This window comes from Dermacentor variabilis, chromosome 9 (assembly GCF_050947875.1).
Source record: "Dermacentor variabilis isolate Ectoservices chromosome 9, ASM5094787v1, whole genome shotgun sequence".
In the NCBI taxonomy this organism is placed as follows: Eukaryota; Metazoa; Arthropoda; class Arachnida; order Ixodida; family Ixodidae; genus Dermacentor; species Dermacentor variabilis.
This window is the reverse complement of record NC_134576.1, coordinates 122740594-122760527: the sequence shown is the minus strand read 5'-3', so window position 1 is coordinate 122760527 and position 19934 is coordinate 122740594. Positions and strand designations below refer to the sequence as shown.

Sequence of the window (19934 nt, the reverse complement as noted above, 5' to 3'; positions counted from 1 at the left end):
CGCCGCTAGAGAGTCAAGATAACGTGACTGCATAGAACACCGTCGCCGCCATGCAGAAAGAGGAGGAAAGGGTCCCCCCCCCCTGTTCTTGTGTGGCGGATAGGGTGCTCTTCAGTTGCCGACGCGCCGGTTATTCGTTGTCCCTGAAACCAACTCCGCAGCTGGGGTTGACTCACTATCGGCGTCAGCGGCATCAGTCAGTCGCTGCTATCTCTTCCCTCCTCCCTTTATCGTGTTGTCCGCTTGCTGCGCGTGCTTCTGCCCCCATTGTTTGCCGCTGGGTGTACACGCCGCCCCCCTCCCCCCTCTTCCTGCGAGTCTCCGGTTGTCAAAGCGCCGGCTCGAACTTAATTCCTTTCTTCGCTCCTCCTCCAATGCAACCCCTGTGCGGTGGCAATCAGAGAGCCAGATCGGTGGCGGCGGATCTGTATATGTGCACCGCCCGAGCCGAAATTGCCGCTGCCGTTCGCCCTGTGCGGTGGCAATCAGAGAGCCAGATCGGTGGCGGCTTGACATAAAGACAAACAGCAATTTCCTAACACTTATGCGGGAGAACATCCCGTTCCTCTCGCTCGTAACGCGTCCCACGGCTGTGACAACCTCGCGAGGCACTTGTATAGATCTCGTCTTTGAGAATCAAGCATTGGTGTACCAAGTCGAACATATATCAGTCTATTTCTCCGACCACAAAGCTTCCTTCATGACTGTCAAAAACTGTTAGTGGAGTCTTTGTTAAAGGAATACGTGTGAAAAATAAAAAAAAAATTCTGTGATAGCGCATACATGTGTTGCTCGATTTCTTTGCCTCAATCTATCGAAAAGGTGAAACAGCTTATTTGCTGCGCTCAAATTTCGCATTAGGAAGTAATGTAATCGTCGGTAATTTTTTTCGTGGTATTGTAGGAACGTAATTTACAAACACGAGCCCTAATTACTATTATTTTTTTACTTGGATGTCGTTTTAATGTGATGCAACGTTTATCCTTATTGATCGGTGAGGAAAGAACCACAATAAAATGGTTACAAATACAATTTATTCATGAGCTCAGTACGAATGTAACGAAGCTATGGCAAATGAACATGCGAATAGGCCTGAACGGCCATGCAGTATTATTATTGCTGGGAATGTTCGTTTAAAATGTATACGCAACTTAGTCTTCTGCTCTTCTCTGATCAATACGGGTACAGGAAGGAAGCACGTAAGGCAGCTTAGCTCACGCAGACAACATGCGCTAATACCGCAGTAACACGCACCCTTTCACGGACTACTGAAATCAAACGTCTTTGAAATCCACGAGCCCCATGGACTCCCTTCGGCGAGCTCCCACAACGTAGTCAATTAGGTGCGCGCATTTCAATGGTCTTTGATTTCGATGTTCATTGAAAGCGAGCGTGTGACTGACGTAGAAGGCACATACGCATGAATAACTAGTTAGTGGGCGCTCTGACGAAGTCGTATTGTCCCGCAAACTACGCACGCTACTGCCCGTGCTTTAGCGCAAGGCCTCCATAGTTGCCTTTCTACGCGCCTTGTGCAGGTTCCGGTCCATATTCTTGGGTATCGGTGCAGTACACTGCGAGTCGCATCGATACCCAAGAATATGGACCGGAACCTGCACAAGGCGCGTAGAGAAGCAAGAGCGGAGTACGTGCAGAGAACCTTGGCGAACAAGGACAACACAAGGTATACGGACGCGGCAACGTTCGTCGAAGACGGAAGACAAAACAGCAGAGCAGTGGCGTCGGTGGTTAATTCGGACCTCAAGGAGATCACCAGCGCATCACTACAGGACTGCACGGTAGTCGAGGCCGAAGAGGCAGCTGTGGCTCTGGCAGCACTGGAGGGCTATCGATCTGGCAGGTCCCTAACAATAATAACAGACTCTCAAGCAGCATGCCGTAATTATAAAAACGGCAGAATTGGGCGCAGAGCACGCCACATACTCTGCTCATGCGACCCGGGAAACAAAGTTCAGCATACCATAATCTGGGTACCAGGGCACACTGGCATAACAGGGAACCAAGAGGCGGATAGGATAGCTCGAGGGCATACCAACCGGGCGTCCGACACATCCAGCCTTGAGGAAGCCGAGTCAGTACCCATGGGCTACTCAGATATTCTAGATTATTATAAAGGGGTCAGACTGAAGTACCCACCTCCGGATAAGGATCTAAGCAGAGAGGATGCTGTTGCATGGCGACAACTGCAGACGGGTACTTTCCCGAATCTAAACCTTCTGAATAAAATTTTCCCTACACAATATGAGGCTAAGTGCCCATGGTGCGGAGAAAAACCAGATCTGTACCACATATCATGGGCCTGTAAAAATATTGTGTCCCTCTATCTATCTATCTATCTATAAAACTATAACTATCTATAAAATTAAAACCCCGAGTGCGGAACAGTGGGAGAGTATGCTTTCCAGCGTAAGCTTGAACGGCCAAAAGCGCCTAGTAGAGCGAGCTCGCTGGTTGGCCATACTCAGTGGAGCCTTAGACTAGGGCACCAACCCTGTGATTGCAGACAGAAGAATCCATCAGAAGATGGAAGAGGCCGTCTGAAGCCGCGAAGATCTCTTTTCTAGAGCCCAATAAATGTTTTCCGATCCGATCCTCCCGCTGCTCGCGGAAGACTGCACTGACCGAGTCATGAGTGACATACCTGACACAGAGAAAGACGCTAAGATGGAGGAATGGCCAGTATGTGTAACCTGCCAGGCTAACCCTGCTTTTTGCAACGTCGTCACCAGCACAGCAGCCCTATACCTCTACCCGGTTGTTTGCCACGATTCTGTTGCTACCATAAGTTGGCAAAATAAGCAGAACATCATCAGGCTCACCAGCAAGATATATTTTCATGCTTAGGGACCACTCGGCCTAAGATTCACGATAATACTACTCTGTCGGGTTCACTCGAACTCAGGGACACCAGAATTATACTCAACTGGGCTCAAACTCAGACTCATGGGTTAGTCTGAGTCTGAATGACTCTGAGTGAGTTCACTCATGAGTGAGTATGCTGACACATAGCTACAACACAGTACATGACCTCAGAATCAATTGACTAATTATTACGTCTATTGATGCATGAAAATCATGAGGATGACATCGAGTGCGGGTAAGCTACATGTGAAGAACCACTTTGAGTGAAGAGATTTTCGTGTGTCGCGGCACTTGTACAAGCTTGTCTGGGTGTGGGTGTACGAGTCCTTTTGCTCAAAGCAACAGCTTTGGAAAGCTCGTTCGGTCTGTGCCTCATGCTCCTCCATCAGGTTTAATTTGGGAGACCATAACCCAAGCCGGGCATCCCCGAAGTTTACATTTGCACACATGCTTTCAAAGAGTCATCTTTTTGTACTAGCGTAAGGAAACGATTCCATCAAGGATGAACACAAAGGAACGACACGAAACCGCTGAAACACAAAACGCGAGCATCTGGCGTTTCACCTGTTCCGTCTCGCCTCTTTGTGTTCGTCCTTGTCTGAGTGTGTTTCCATACGCTATATCTGTGCCTCAACAGGTCATTAGATACAATTGATGGTAGATTGTTGCTCGAAAAAACTGTAGAAATCTATAAATTATTTATACTGGCAAAAGACCTTTTTTTTTTCAAGCCAAGTTCTTTCCGGCCAATAGATCCAGTAGTTATTGGGAGTTTTACAATCTGGCATCTGCAAAGCAGTAACACACTACCATGAGTTCCATAATGCCTGGTGCTGTGCGATGTTTGAAAAACCACGCGGCTCACAATCAATCTCTTGCACTATCACTATTAGAAAGACGACTTGTTCCAACCTTTAATCGGCTTTTTTAAGGACTCAGATTACATGTGCTACACTTGAAGCCTAAAGAGTTCAGTTTGTTTTGGGCAATGCTTAGCTTAAGTTCCGTTATAAAAAGAAAGGAGAAACAAAGGCACCTATTAATTGTTGCACGCATCTTGTAAAGGTTAATCACGTTTTATCAATTGTCTACTGAAAAGCAGTAGGTATCGCTACCGGTTCTTTTTTTTTTCTGAAAGAGGCCATGAAATCTGTAGGTTGAAAAGTTTTATCACTGAATCAGAAAAATTTTGAAAACAAGCCTGTAGACGTACTGATAAATCAGTACCTGCGAAACAGCGCATGTGAGCCAAAAGATGGACTTTCACCGATTTACTCAATTTAAATCATTGCTTACGAAGAGCCTTTACACAGGCGGGAAAATTGAAATCTCGATTTGAAACTTTGCAGATGGTGAGCAGCCCCAATTTAGATCGCGGTAAATTTCTCGTAGTCTGGCTTAAATACCGAACCACATTTTCGAAAAGCGAAGTTTTTAGTGATCCTCGGTAGGGCGAGCACGAGCGGACCCGCGTGGTGGAGCTCGAGCCTTCTGAAAATTTTATGACGTTCATTCAGGGAGTCGCAATTTTAATTGATGTGTTTCAGGGCGCCAGCATTGTTTAAAGGTTACGTTTAGAAGTTCTTGAAGGTGTGCTTCGGTGAGAGCCGTTATTATAGCGGTGATAGGGATATGTAATATGCAAATGCTGCGTATCTTGACAGAGCGAAGGTAACGTTGTTTGCCATCGCTTGGAGACAGATTATTTTTTTTTTGCATTCCACCCAGTTGCATAATAACTCGTAATCCATTATTCAAGTTCTCAAATATCGTATTTACATTAAAAGTGTCAACGAGAAAATTGTAAAGCAACATGAAAAACTCCCGACATAGCTTTATGTTGCTCGACACGTCCTACATAAAAGTGTTCTTTCCAAACACGTGATAAGCCCGCGAATGCACGCATGGTGCCTCGAGCGGTGAGTCGCGCGTGTGGCGCCGTTACACCCTCTTATTCGTTGTAAGGGTGTGAGTTATGCACTAATTTACACCCTTGTTCATTGTTTAGGGCATAAATTAGCTTACGGTGCAGATAGCAGGTGTCTGTGCTGTAGCACAGTGAGCTAGATACAGACATTATCCGTTACGCGGATGTGGACCACAGAGGAAGTACGCGCAGGTTTACTAACGCGTCCACACAGGCCATCCTCAAGCAAACGCTTTTTTTTTTCGCACGTTCGCCTTCGCATCTCACGCGTTCTAAAGAGGAGTCGACCACTCCCCGCCTCGCGTAGGAGGCCCCGACAGCAATGTCACAAAGCGTCCGGCTTTCCTTGTCAAGTACTTCTAGCATGCAGGGACACTGTATAGGGCTTTTCATCCGCGATGTGGCAGCACTGCGTTCATGACCCCAGAGAACTTCCGGTCAGCCATTTATGAGAGTCATGCTAGCCAAGAAAAGAGAAGTATTTTGCCGCCTACTACACTGCAGGCTCATATTCTTGATGTTTTCAGATAAAATAACGTGCGCAATGCGTCGAACTCAGGTGCGGGCTTTTTTAGTTGCATTTAACAATACAATTCATTGTCAAATACTCCAACTCCCCAACAAAGCTGGTGCCAGCTGGAGGGTCCTGTAAGTTTATAGGCCAATGTAACTTCTGTTGCTCCTGACGGCTTAACCGGAAGTCTTCTGGGAACTCTGTTTGTAAGCATGAAAAAGGTCATATCTTATTTTGTTGTAGCGCAAGCCGAACAAGCACAGCAGAAACGAACATCTGACACACACAGCGCTATGTGCATCAGACGTGCCTTTCTGTTGTCTCCTAGTTCGGCTTGCGCTACAACAAAATAAGATACACCGTATAGACATTTTTGCGTCCACGATGTGGCAGCAGTGCGTACTTCCGCTCAGCCAGTTTCGAGAGTCCAGTTAGCCAAGGAAAATAAGTATTCTTGATGTTTTCAGATATAGAGGACGTGCGCCGTACGTCGAGCTCATGTATACGGGCTTTTTCGTTCTACTTAACAATATGACTCACTTGTCCAATACTCCAAATCTGCTGCGAAACTCATGCCAGCTGGAGGGTCCTGTAAGTTTATAGGCTATTGTAACTTGCGCTGCTCCTCAGAGCTTAGCCGGAATTCTTCTGGTAACTCTGCTGCATATGTTACAATAGCCTATAAACTTATAGGACCCTCCAGCTGACACCAGTTTTGCTGCAGAGTTGGAACGTTTGACAGGTGAATTGTAGCGTTAAGTGCAACAATGAAAGCCCCTACATGAGCTTGATGTTGAGCGCACGTTCCTTATATCTTAAAACACTAAGAATATGTGCCTGGAGTATGCTATGCGACAAAATACTTCTTTTTTTCTTGGCTAACTGGACTGTCGAAGTTGGCTCGCCGGAAGTTCCCTGGGGTCATGAACGCACTGCTGCCACATCGAGGATGCAAAAGGTCTATAGCTTCGTGGTCCCGGTGCCGATTCGCCCACCGCTCGTGTGTCAGACTCACCGTATTGCGCGACGTCTTCCGCGTCCTTCAGCTTGACCCTCTCCTCGGCGTCACCCGGGGGACGTTGCTTGGAGATCTTGAGTGCCACGGCCAGGGTCTTCATGGCCGCGGGCAGAGACCTGCGGTTGAGCACCGTAGCCGAAATGAGCGCGATTGCATAAACTTTCGAGTGAGCACGCTTTCTTTTTTTTTTCTTCAACGCATCTCGTCGACATGTTGTCCTGGACTGTCCGAGGACTGCCCCGAGCCGCCCCGTGACGCCAGCGCTCATTGGCTGAAAGCAGTGCCTTTCGGTAGCCCTAAGCAGTCGGGAACGACAAATCGAAGAGACCCAGTGACAGCGGCAATACGCAACTGTATGGAACAAACGACGTAATTTTGCGCGATGACTCAGCAGATGCGATGCTGCGCCCCATAATATTAGCGTTCGCTTCAAGATGTTGTTTTATGTACTTGGTAAAAAGGGATAAAAAACACACGTGGAACATTTCAAACAGGCGGAACACCGATAGTTCTAGGGAGGGGTTTTGTGGGCGAGCTTCTTGAGAATAATGTAGTTTTTTTTGTTTTTTTTTGTTTTTGTTTTTACTAAGGGGCCATACATCCGGCAATGAGTGGTTTCAATTCTTCGGCTTCTAATTGTGCTGTTAAGGCGAATAAGCTTGATTGAATTATTGCTGCAAAGACATAAAACGCAGTTGTTGCAGCCAATACCAAAAGGCTGAGTTTCAGGAGTTATCGAAAAACTAAGGTGCTCGAGTGACTTCAGCTGGGCCGCTAGCTCAACTTAAACCGTATGCAAACAACCATAGAAAACAAGACACCGGCCATCACCTGATTTTGCCTTTTGTGCTCTTTGTATAAAGTCTGCCTCAATATTTGTCCATTCTTTTTACGCAACCAAAACGCAACTCATCTCACGACTATCCGCGACGTGTATTTACACTAACGGAATGCATTTCCAGTAATTATTGCACTCGCGAAATTGATGCTAAAAGAAGCAAAATGTGCGAAAACTCCCTAGGACCGGGTGGTGCAATAGTTAACGAACTTTGCAGCGGCAGCAAGAAGTCTGCTGACACGTGACAAAACTGAAGATCACCGGTAGGAGGTGATAATGATGATTACGATAATGTTGATGATAAATAATTATAGTGAATGTTTTATACTAGTTTACATTATTATTATTATTATTATTATTATTATTATTATTATTATTATTATTATTATTATTATTATTATTATTATTAAAAGCAAGCTCACACGACCGTCGGTTCATCATCGTCCTTGCTACAGCAATGGGTCTCTCTCTTTTTCTTTTTTTTTTGACTTCAACAGTCCTGTAACAGCATCCTTCTTCGAACCGGATATATACGTGATTGCACGACTACGCGTCACCTATTAGGGGACAAAGATAAAAACTGGTATCTTCAACAGAACGCTCTGTAAACGCATCTCCAGAACTATAAATGTAGCGAAAACAGCCACCGTATAGGAACGGTCGTGCGGCGTTATCTACATCAGCGTACAAATCACGTGTTCACCTAATCATACCGCGTACGTAAGCACGGTACACATGCAACGCATAGTTGCGAAACAGCGCTAACCCGTGGCGTCTTCGATAATAGCGGACAGCAGATATAGAAAACGCAACTCGCCTCCCCAACACTATCGGGGGGGGGGGGGGGGGGACGGAAACAACGTTGCTTACAGAAACTCCTAGTTGGTGCCTCGACTTGCGCGCCTTGATTTGTTTTCTTTGGATTTCTTTTTCTTGCGTTCTGGTTATTGAAGCGAAGCTACCTGAGCACTGCAAATCCATTAGCGAGATTACGTAGAGCATCTGCCGAAAAAGACCGCCACGAAATGGCCAAGTGGCCGCCGGGCCCCGTGGAAACAGCCGAGTGCGTCAGGTATTCAGGGTGATAAATTCTGGAAATGCGCCAGGTGGCCTGCGTAAATGCCAGAGAGAGGTGGCTGATGACTTGCTTTTTTTTTTGCGTTCGTTTTACTTCCGGTGTGTGAGCCGCGCACGATGCCGACGAGTTCAGTTTAAAAATTCGCTGCCGGTGGAACGGAGGCTTAAATAATGTTCCGAGACGTGAGCCCCCGGCGTGAAGCACCATTTAGTGTTCAAATGAAAAAAGAGTAGGTGGGAAGGTGGCGGTATAGTGGGCAATGGTGAACTGGAAATAGCGCGGAAAGGCAGAGGATATCTGATAGAATGGTGCTTCTGACGTCGCAAGAACACGGCTAATCCGATGGTTCCATGTTTGTAGGTCCGACGTTGAGGAGGAACGATGCTTGGTGGCAGGCGGTCATCATCATCATAATCATCTTGAACAGCGTATTTTATGTTCACTGCGAGGCAAAGACTTCCGATTACTCCTCCTACCGTCAGCTGATTGCGTCCAATTCGACTAAATGATCTCAATTCATCAGTTAATACCCTGCTGTCGTTGACTCAGTTTTTCCTTTCTTGGTAACTGTTCTGCAGATCTACCAGACCACCAGGTATCTGGTTTTACGCGTAAGATGACGTATTGAATTCCACTTTTTCCTCCTCTTAATAGATGCACGATATTATTGGCTAGCATCCTTATGCTCTCTAAATCATGCCACCGTCTTCCTATCTCCTAACATTACGCCGATGATTCTTTTTTTCTACCCCTCATTGAACTGTCCTCTATTTCTTCTCAAGCTCAGTCAATATTGTAGACTTGTTTTTTTTTTTTGCCTGAAACGCTCCATGACGGTAATTTACCCTCTTTCCTTGTTAACAATCGAGTTAGCACTTGAACCTTTTTAGATATTTACTAAGATGTTCACGCATGCTGCCTCAATTCCTTGACTACTCGCTGCCACAATGATAGCTGGTATGTTTACCGAATCAAACGCATTTATCGTAATCCATGAAGGCCATATATAGAAAAGTTGATTATGTTATGTACACATCTTGATAACTCGACTGATGACATATATGGATACGACCCATTGTTGAATATTGCAAAAAGAAAAAAAAACTGAATCAGCATTCTTGGTTTGCAGCTTTACATATTTTTATTTATCACCGCAATGCCAGCACGCCGTGAATGCTCATGTCCAAAGCATGCAGGCAATGCCACTTTCATTTCGTACTCTTTTTAGGGGAGTCCTTACACTACTTTTTTGAAACCAAATCGAATACGAACCAAATAGTACCAAAATCGAATCAAATTGAATTGCATATCGAATAACATTCGAATAATAACATTTTTCACCATTACTATGTAATAATGTTTACACCCCAGCATTCCCTACGTCAGCAAGTTTCTGTCATTGCATTTCGTTTTATGAAGTACACCTTAGCAAAACTCAAATGCAGTGTTATGAACAAATCAGGTTTCGTTAGAGAATGCGTGGTTGCGGATTATTATATTGTAGGTTTAAAGCCCGTGTGATGAGACCCTTAGCATCCGTGTTACACTTCCGTTACTAAAACAAAAATACAAGCTGACTGTAGCGATGCCAGAGCGAAGAAAGCGCTTGTTCCCTAGTTGGAAAGGTCGCTGGAGATGGTGTCACTATTATATCAGAGTATGTTATAATCGACCGTATTAAGACTTATTCCCACTAGTTAGCACCATTGATAAATGGTACCAATCAATGCCATTACCAATGTGATGCCTGATCGAAATTTGAGTGCTGGAAAAGTATGGCTATAAGAGGGCGCTCATATCATATTGACCGCAAATAAAGACGCGGACAGCGGAAGAGGACACAAAAACGACCCGTGTCGTTATTGTGTTCTTTTCCGCTGTCCCCGTCTCTATTTGCGGTCAACATGATATGCAGGAAACACCAACTAGGCCAAACTGAAGTTGTTCTGAAGACGGAACCCCATCGAGCTACCGGGCCAGCCAGTTAGATCAGTTATATACACAACCCAAGCGTACCTAGACGCCTTCCAAAATTGAATGCAAATGTACACTGCTAACGCCAAGCCGAGTGTTTTCTTTTAAGTTTTTCTCTCTCGTTTCCTCGAATTTCTCTCGTCGATTATGGCGATCCGAAACATACAACGCCACGGGTATGGTTGTCTTCTTTATTTTTTTTTTCTTGTGGGGGTGGAGGAGGTGGGGGGAACGCCATTCTGCATAGCATGTTTTCATGTCATTACCACGGTAAAGCAAAAAGAGAAAAAAAGAAACACCCATCTCGACCAAGAAAAAAAAAACAAGGATTCGATCTGACTGTACAGTGCTTATGCGACAGAGCGAGGCGACGCCTGCATTACCAATGCGTGCGCCTGACGCGCTCGGCTAAATTTAAGCGCAGTGGCATGACGGATTTAGCGCATTAGTACATAGCGCGTCATAGCGTGCACTCGCATCTGCTCACTCGAAAAAAAAAGGTTAAAGGTGTGTGGGACAGCTCAGGTTACATTAACGACGAGATGTGAAAAGTGTGATGTTGCACGGCACACCGACGATGGCTTGTGGGCGACCACGTTTTCGCGTGTTGCTCAACCGGCCAACCGAACCGAATAGAGGTGCGACAAAATGCCACGCGGCTGCGGGCAGCTAATGCGCACGAAAATGCAACGCGGAATTGAAAACGACCTACACATCGCGGGAGCAGGAAGCTGGAAACGGGTGTCGCCGCAATAGAGGCACGCTATGGGAATGAGGCAATGTGGAGCTCTGGGTCGCCGATACCGGCCGAGAGAAAGGCCAGTTTTGTACCGCGATGGGTTTTCCCACGACAGTGGGCGCCTATCGCAAAAAAAAAGTACTATTCGCACACCCCTAAAAATAATAAAAAAGGACGAAATGAAAGCGACATTGCCTGCATGCTTTGGACATGAGCATTCACGGCGTGCTGGCATTGCAGGAAAAAGAAAGAAAGCTGCAGACCAAGGCTGCTGATTTAGTTTTTGGAGATAATATTTTTTCGTCGTTTTGAGCGAACAGCAATGTTTCAGCGGGTCCACGTGAACACGCACGAGGAAGCGCGCAACCAGAAATAACGTGACAAAATTTTTTAGTAGCCGGTGCTGTGGGCGGAGTTTGTGGGGAGTGCTGTCAAACAGCGTTCCGTTAGAACGTGATTCGTGTAAGTGTACGGCCGCACGCAAGACACGTGCGGCATCATGAGGGCGCGTATTTTTCTCTCACGCGACGGGCAACTTGGCGATGTATCGACGTCGATGCGAGTCCGCGCAAAACGGACCCGAATTACGGGGATCTCGGCGCGTTTGTTCGACAATCTCGGCACGCATCGACCGTCGTGGTGGCTCACATCTTGCCTCGTAAGAGATTCACCAGCGCTGCGCCCGCGTATCTCGCGGTTGCGTGTTTGTGGCTATGTGCAGGAAACAAAATAACGCGGAACGACAAAGATATCCCCGGTTCCCTCGCCTTCTCACACTCCTAGATGTTGCTACAAAAATTACTAGGGGGGAGAACTCTGGCACTGCGTGCGTACAGCTAATACGAGAATTATGGAAATGCATTGCGTAGATTTGTCCAGTGTTTCGCGCTTGTTAGTGCGGACGTTCTTAGAGAGCTTCCTTTTTTAAGGAGAAGCTTTATTTTTCTAAATTTCAAAGTGGAAAAGTAAGGCCAATGACACTCTATCACAGTTCACAGAGGCAATAAGTCCTTAACCGCATGCATAACCATTCGCAATTCGTTCCAATTGTTGCGTGGTATCTCCGTAGAGGCTATCGACTCGCGAAATAGTAATGCCGGTTGGAGCCGGAAGGGCTAAGCTTTGGGCAGAATTGACGCGTTATTTGCGATTCCCAAGACAACGGAGTTGCCTTTCTCGCAGCTACTGTAGACATTCGCGGCAGTGTGCCTTCTAGTAAATCTTGATAGTAAACTATATGCCTATACTATAAATCCGGCATTGCAGCGTAGTTCCTAACTGTAAAGCACGTGCTAAAATTATTAAAGTGTATTACAGACATTATACTTACTTTTTAATGCCCACTTACGGTTTCGCCGAGGAATCACATTTTAATCCTCTGTTATCACGCTTTTCAGTTCGGGTCCATTGAGTTCTAACCTAACGTGAATTCGTTGCGTATCAATATTGTATAACGATGTTGCACTTTGCCAATTTTCGGTCATGTAATTACCGCTGCCCCCCTTATTCAATGCCCTTCAATTGGCCTGTAAGGTAATGTGAATGAATAAAAAAGTAACAGTCAGATTGTTGAGACCTCTGGCTGATCGTATTTTACGTGGGCCAATTTTATTGCTGCCCGTCGTTCTCCTCCTGGCCTCTCGAAGTTGCCACATAGCGTCCGCGCACGCGCGTACGCTACAGCTACGCAGAATTTCCATTTCGCCGTTGCAACAAACTGAACGCCCACGGAGGAGCCGTTTACGCGCGCCCACGTGTACGACTACCACGTGACGCGCATTTCTCGCCCCGCTCGCGCGGCACCTAACTTAACGCTGCTCGTGTATCGTCTTACGCGTTATTTTCCCCCGTCAGGACACACGGAACAGCGTGGCGTCATCTGTCTTTGGAAACCGGCGACCACGGTTTTTTTTCTCCGAACACTCCCAATTTTCGTTCGCAGTTTGCAAACAACAACAGACCCGTTCGCGAAACTTCCAGTTTCCACACAAGTCTCATATATACGTACGCGCAATCTAAAAGTACTTTATCTCTTTATTCTTATCGTTCCTCTCACGCCCCCCCCCCCCCTAACATTTTTTTTTTTGTCCCACGCGTGGCTACTCCAAAACAGAGTTTCGAAACTTTAAAGAGGGGCGGCTCGTGTTAAACATTTAGCGAGTAATAACGTCGAGACAAAGAAATGAAAATTAAAAAAGAAAAAGTAGTCTCGTAAGACTTGTGCGAGTGGCGTAGGAGGGGCACGCCGTTGCTGGAGCATCGTGGCCCCCTTTCGCTATTTGTTTCATTGAACAACATCCGTTCTGTCTGTGGGCTCGACCTGCTTCTCCCAGGAGCCCGTCGCAACATCGACGTGACGCATCTGCGCGTCGTGTTGGCGGTCCCTGGCCGAGATACATTTGTCGCTGCGCCCTGTTCTCGTGGCAACGCTGTCGCGCTGCGGTGTCGAAACGTGGCGTGGACCGTATAGAGTTCCGTAATGAGAATACTAGGGAGAACTCTAGCGCTGCGATCGTGTCTAATCTTCGCTTAACCATGCCTAATCAAAAATCAAGAAAGGGGCTGTCAGATGGAATAGCATAATGTGGTATAAAGTTTGTGAACAGGAATAAGGTGCCTCAGAAAGGCTGGCTAACGTTTCGATGTTAGTTTTAAAGGGTTAGTGCCGTGACGTCACGTGCGGTTGTTGTAGGTGGCGGCTGGTTGTAAAGGCAGAGACTTCAAAGAGAATGAAAGCTGTGGCCTGATGTCGGTGAGCGTGGTTCCCAAGATGAGGGGACAAGAGCGGGAGAGTGGCGGGAAGGCGGGGAGAAAAGAAAAGAAAGAAAAGGAAAGAAAAGGGGGGGACACTAAGAAAAAAAGAAAGAAGAAAGAAAGAAAGAAGGGGGCATGGAAGTGCATTGGGGAAGCGATAGGTTAGGGAGCATTCAGGGATGTCGTTGGCGGCATGCTTCAGTGGCTTTAGAAGAGCCGGTCAGGCAGTCAGGGCGCGAGTAACAAAAAAGACCCCCAAAAAAACATGAGCTGAAAGAGCGATTTTAGTAGCATGGCAGCAATGCGTCGAGTAAATTTGAAGGATTTAAGATGGCGACAAGGAGTCTGGGGTGCAATGCATGGGGTAACTGGAAGACAGCGGCATGGTCTTTCAAGGGCCGTTAGCCCCAGCTAATAGCTCAACGTAGGTGTCATTACGGCGGTATACAGAAACGGCGATACCCCGTTGTTGATTGAGGCGCCGGAAAAGGCATACTGACGTCTGGGACTTTGGAATGTGTTGGTGAGGATGTTTCAAAAAAATGTATAATAAAAAACAGACAAAAAAAAACAAAAGAGAGAGGGGGAACCTAATCACGTAAGGTATAGCTTGTCTAATCTGTGTTGTCTTCGTGCTTGGGACTCTAATCGTTCTTGCGGCTTCATTGGTTACCTTTTGTCTGCGTTTGTTGGCCTAAACATCCGTGCAATTTATAAATTATATACCGAAACTTCTGGAGTTTCGCATGCGAAAATCACCATTTGATTGCGGTCGGCGCCGTGGTGGGCGGGCGCTGTACTGGGGAGGACACCGGGTTAATTCTGACCGCCATCTTCTCCTCCCTGCACAGACAGTTTCTCGTACTTCTGGCTCATAATTTAGGTTTAGATTTGCTGACACCAAACGTATTATTCTTCGCTGGTTTTCAGTTCGGCACCAACCACAAGTCTTTATAGGAGCTCTGCGTAAGGTCATTGAAGCACCGCTAACGTTGCGCTTGTAATGGGTTCGACCATGGTGTACCTAATTTTTAGTTACGATATTCTTTCTTTTTTTTCGTGAAGTATGTTGTCTCCCAATCACTTTGTGCTTACGTTGCTCAACGTAACCCTTTGTGACTGTTGTTATTGAGTGCACATTTCATGGCCTCCAGTGTGGCCAACCCATCTCGTGGGTGTGAGCCGTGATTTCACGTCGCTGCCACCACCGCAACAACAGCGAAGACGACAACAAAAACAGCGAAAAGCTAACACAACAAAACAACAACTTGTACTACTACTACTACTACTACGCTACTAAGCTAAGCTCACTACTACCACAAAAGCCCGTTTTTGAGAACACCTCTGTGAGAGCCCCCTGGTGGCAGTAAATGAGGTGAGAGTAGGAGGAACCGCAGAAGGTTGCCAATTTGTTCGAATGTATTTTCTTTTATTTTGCACAATGACGAAACGCTATTCAACGAGACCATCCCCCCCCCCCTCCCTCCCTTCCCATGGCTGGAACCTTCACATAGTTTCCGCGCCACCTACTCGAAAGACGTCGCGCTGCCGCCAGCTGAGCTCGGCGCCGGCGTAACTCTGATCACCGAAGGTGACGTGGTTGCCTAACTAATCCACTTAGCGAATGCATCCCAGCGGAACGCGTCGCGCCTTTCTCTTGGCTACGGCTCTTGCTTGCTGACTCAACGAGCACAGCGGCAACGGTGCGAGCACAAAGGCGCGAACATGCGCAAGAGAGGCCGATGTGTCTGGGGAAATGGCCGCACATGCCTCAGGCGGTATAAGGCGGGGAGTGCCTTTGTGTGCGCGGCCTCTGCGTTTGTGCGCTTCTGTGTGCACTGCGTGCGTGGAGTAGCGGAGCCAGTGAACGGGCAAACCAGCAACACAGCCGTTTTGAGAGCGTCTCACCTGAGTGAGTGAGTGAGTGAGTGAGTGAGTGAGTGAGTGAGTGAGTGAGTGAGTGAGTGAGTGAGTGAGTGAGTGAGTGAGTGAGTGAGTGAGTGAGTGAGTGAGTGAGTGAGTGAGTGAGTGAGTGAGTGAGCGAGCGAGCGAGCGAGCTAGCGAATTATAAGTGAGTGAGTGTGGTGAATGATAGACGGATCGACAACTGAAATTAACGTATAATTGAATGACTCTGCTAGTGAATGAATGAGTAAGTGTCTACATGACTGTGGACGAAGTATAGGGGGAACAGGGGGACTGGATTTTTTGTTAGTTACAACAACATGAAGACCATAGGGCTCGCAACCGCAAGTCTGCCTACAGACGCAAACGCCCCTCCCCCTGGCGGAGAGTGGTGTCACCATGTGTCAGTTCGCCGGCATCGCGATTGCGGTCGCGGTTCCCACGATCATTGCAAAACTGATTCTCGCGTCGCTCGTGTTTCGCGATGGTTTGGAGGTCGGGCAGCCAATGCGCCAAGGTTCCCGGTCTGTTGCATGGTGAACTGACACCATAGCGAAAACAAAATCACCCGGTGATTGCATCCACGCGTCAGTTTCTACAGTGCCTCGGGTAACTGGCATAAAAAGTAACGCAGCAAGGCGTGCGTAAACGCCATCGGCAGAATCATACAAGTAGGAATGAGAAATTTGACCGGTTTACCTAATGCTTGCTATTATCCACGGCAGCGTTGTTGCTTAGTCTTGTAGCTCAGCGGTGACAGTTTGCTCGTGAGGACGGTAATATGCGTTATGCTACGCCTGCATGAAGCTCCCACTTCCGCCGACGCTCAGCGGTAGCACCCAGCGGGACGCTAATAGGCCCCAGTGCCTCCTTTCACAATAAACCCTGCTTACGTGCGACAGCCGTTCGACTGACTGCGCGACACAGATGAATATCTCGCATGCGGAAAGGTTAAATAAATTGGCGTGTTAAGGCGAACAAGTGCGACTTTCTTGATCCTGCCAACAACAGCAGTGGTGCACGCTTGTCTCCTCTCGTCTTTGCACTGTATACCTGCCCGGAAATACGCAGAACTGCACGGGTGGGTGTCTGCCTTTCGTATTTTTGAGGCTGTTGCACGTGACACTGAATGGCAGGCTTTTGCTGACAGATGCACGGGAGACACAATCTCGCAGGCGGTACTCACCGCACACAACACGACTACCAATACACTACCAACACACTACAACACTGGCAACACAAAACGACTACGCAACCGCGCTACCCGACGACTAGTTCAATTTGCTCCCGCGAACGGCGTCGCTGGGCAGCCTCCGTGGCGCCGCCTAGCCCGGGTTACGAAGTTCATTGTCAGTGAACAGAGGAAATTCGTAGGACGAAATTAACCCTATCAGTGTACGTGGCAGTGCGCTTCAGTGTCTTACATATTGGCGCTTCGTAACTGACAAGCCTGTCCATGCGGTCATAAGGCCGCATGTCGCGCAGGTGCGGGCATTGCATACGTGATACAGTATAATACCTCGTGGGCTCAATGTGCACATCGCATATTAGACAGATCACTAAAACTCAATGTAGTAGTTTTACCATCGCCTAATGCTGCCTTTCCCTGGCTGCCTCTCCATGCCGGTTTTCCCCTTTGTGGAACACGTGGCCGCAGACGAGCTTTTCTTTTTTTTTCTTTTTCGAGACGGTAGGAGATGTTGACGCGCAAATACAGCGCCTGCTTCTCCTCGCCTCTTGAACATCTGGTACTGTTTACGTACACGCTCGTCGTACCGACCTCTACCCCGTTCCTGATAACCCCTTCCTCCATCGGATTGTTGCGAAAGCAAGCGTAGGGGATATTGACGTGCTGCTCACAAGCGCGCGTGGTTGCCAGCGAAGGCGACTCAATCGAATGTCGGCCTTTGTATCCAACCATGCGCTGTAACACGAACCTCCCCTTCGTGCGCTCAATAAAAAAGGGAATAAGAAAAAAGACGATCTCAACAACGACGACAACTAGACTAATAAATTACCGTAGATACCCGCACGCGCGCTATACAAGTATGGACGACAAAATGCGATGGCTTGTGTTTGAAGTGAGCTTCAAGAGCGTAGCGGCTCTTTTCGCCCCCGATGAGACCTGAGAGCGTTGTTCAATAGGGGTATACACGCGGCGCATGCAGTCAATAGAGAGTTTTAGTTTAGGGGGCGCGAGCGGCTTGCGTACGCAAGAACTAGGGGCCACGGTACTGCGCATGCGCAGACCTCCCCATTTGGGTTTGCGCATGCGCAGTATCGTCGCCCCTAGTTCTTGCGTACGCAAGCCGCTTGCGTTCCCTAAACTAAAGCTCTCTATTATGGGTGACGCAGGTGTTGGGCGTTCCCGTTGAGTTCGTTGTCGGAACAGTTTTTTTCCCGCTGAGTTCGCGGTTCGTAAGGGGACGTGCTGCTTAACGGAATCGATAGAGAATGTTATGCGCATGCGTGCGTGTCGTTTCCTCAGTCAGCGTTTTTCTTCGCGCCGTTTCCTCGCAACGTGTCTCTGAATGGAAGCTCTGCCTGCATACCGGTAGGACACAAGGAAGAAACTCCTAATAAAGACAGTTCGACCCCACTGCACCGAACGAGTGGTAAGCCTGGTCTGTTGCAGGGCGTGGAACCTGTTGCGAAACTGCGGGCAATGCGTAAGTTTGGTTATCAGCCTGAAAGGCAGATGTATAGAAGCTCGCAAGTAGCCAAGCAAGCAAGCAAAGCTTGCAAGAAGGGTTGCAAGAAAGAACCACTCGGCGCAGCGATAACTATGGTGCGGCTGCAATCCAGTCTTCACTGCTTTCGCCATCACAGACTGTTATCGAGCTCGGAGCGCAAGGTTTATTATGCAAGCTGTAGGCGTTCAAATGAGAAGCGATAAATGCGCAAGTCATATATCTCTTTCAAAGCCAGGTATCTGTTTTAACGCGATAGCGTCACAGGCCCCGTGGCGCAAAAAACAAGCGTCGGTGTAGGTGTCGACACGGCGTCCGCGGCCGAAAAGATCATCCCGAGCCGCGCATATTCTATATGGCACTGAAGTTGTTCTTCTATCCACAAAGTCACTCATACTTAGCCTTAGCTTCCTTGCAAAGTTATTTCTCAGAATTTTGAGAATGGCAGCCCGCAAACAAATGCCGCGAGACAAAAGACCGACAGCGCAGGCCTTTTATGTTAAATCTTCTCAGACTGAAATATCAGAAGTGCCAAAAGAATAACAGATGATCGGCCCACGCAAGCGGCCGCGTTACGACCAAAAAGCTCGCCCTTCGCGCACAGATTTCGCCGCCAGCGTTTCCCGGTCAACATTACAGCTACGTATGAGCTGCGGTTGCCCGGAAGCGTGAGAAGCGGTCGGGGATCTTTGAATGCTGTCGAGTTCCAGTCTTAAAGGGCGAAGCTTAAGCGTCCTCCAAATTTTTGTCGCATTACTGAAATAAACAAAAAGAATGACTTTTTCGGATTCGTCTAACGAGACGCTTGTATGCAGAACGGCACGAAAAGGTGTTTAGACTTGCAGGTATACATGAATACTCGTTAGAACGCAAAATTAAGCGTTCCTCGTACTGTCGTCACGTTGTAATAGGAACTACTTGTTGTAGGGAGCACTGCTAGCGCGACGAGGATACAAAGACTCTAGTGGGAGGGAGTACCGAGGAGCAAGAGCGAGCGCGGGCACTAATTAGCGTCCTCTTTGTTCCTTCTTACTCCTTCCTGCTAAAGTCTGCGCTTCCACGCTGGCGTTAAAGGTATTTCCTGAGCGAGAAAGCGTATAAATAGAATAGAATAGCTTTATTTCTATCTACTTGATGGAGGAGGCTGCAAGTAAAAGCTGCTCCAGTAGATGCAGCTTGACGAAGCCCGCAACCCCCCCCTACAGAATTTTCGGCAACAGCATACATGCAAACACATATGCATCATATATGTATATATATGTATATATATATATATATATATATATATATATATATATATATATATATATATATATATATATATATTCTCACGAACCCGCATACGCACATATACACATGCACACCCATATCCATACAGAGCGACTGGTGACTAAATGAAAAGTACTTAGGCTAGCTTGTGTGGTTCTCGTGGTGAATACAAATGAAACAAGAAGATGCCGCTGAACACTATATACACACATATATGCGCACACACATGCATTCATAGGGAAAAGAAGCGAAAAGCAGGGGAAATGGGACCCTAAAGGGCAGACGACAGGAACAAAAACTGCTTTAAACCAAGCGTCACACGAGAATGATAGAATCCCAGCGCTT

At 47.3% G+C, this 19934-nt stretch overlaps 1 protein-coding gene across 1 annotated transcript in view; it reads right to left on the bottom strand.

Annotated features, from left to right (window-relative positions):
- Nucleotides 1-19934, bottom strand: part of mfr (ferlin family C2 domain-containing myoferlin misfire) — a 383091-nt gene that overhangs the window by 91714 nt on the left and 271443 nt on the right. The window contains exon 6 of the mRNA XM_075669201.1: nucleotides 6340-6458. Within this exon, the coding sequence (XP_075525316.1) occupies nucleotides 6340-6458 (119 nt within the window). The remainder of the gene's footprint in view (nucleotides 1-6339; nucleotides 6459-19934) is intronic.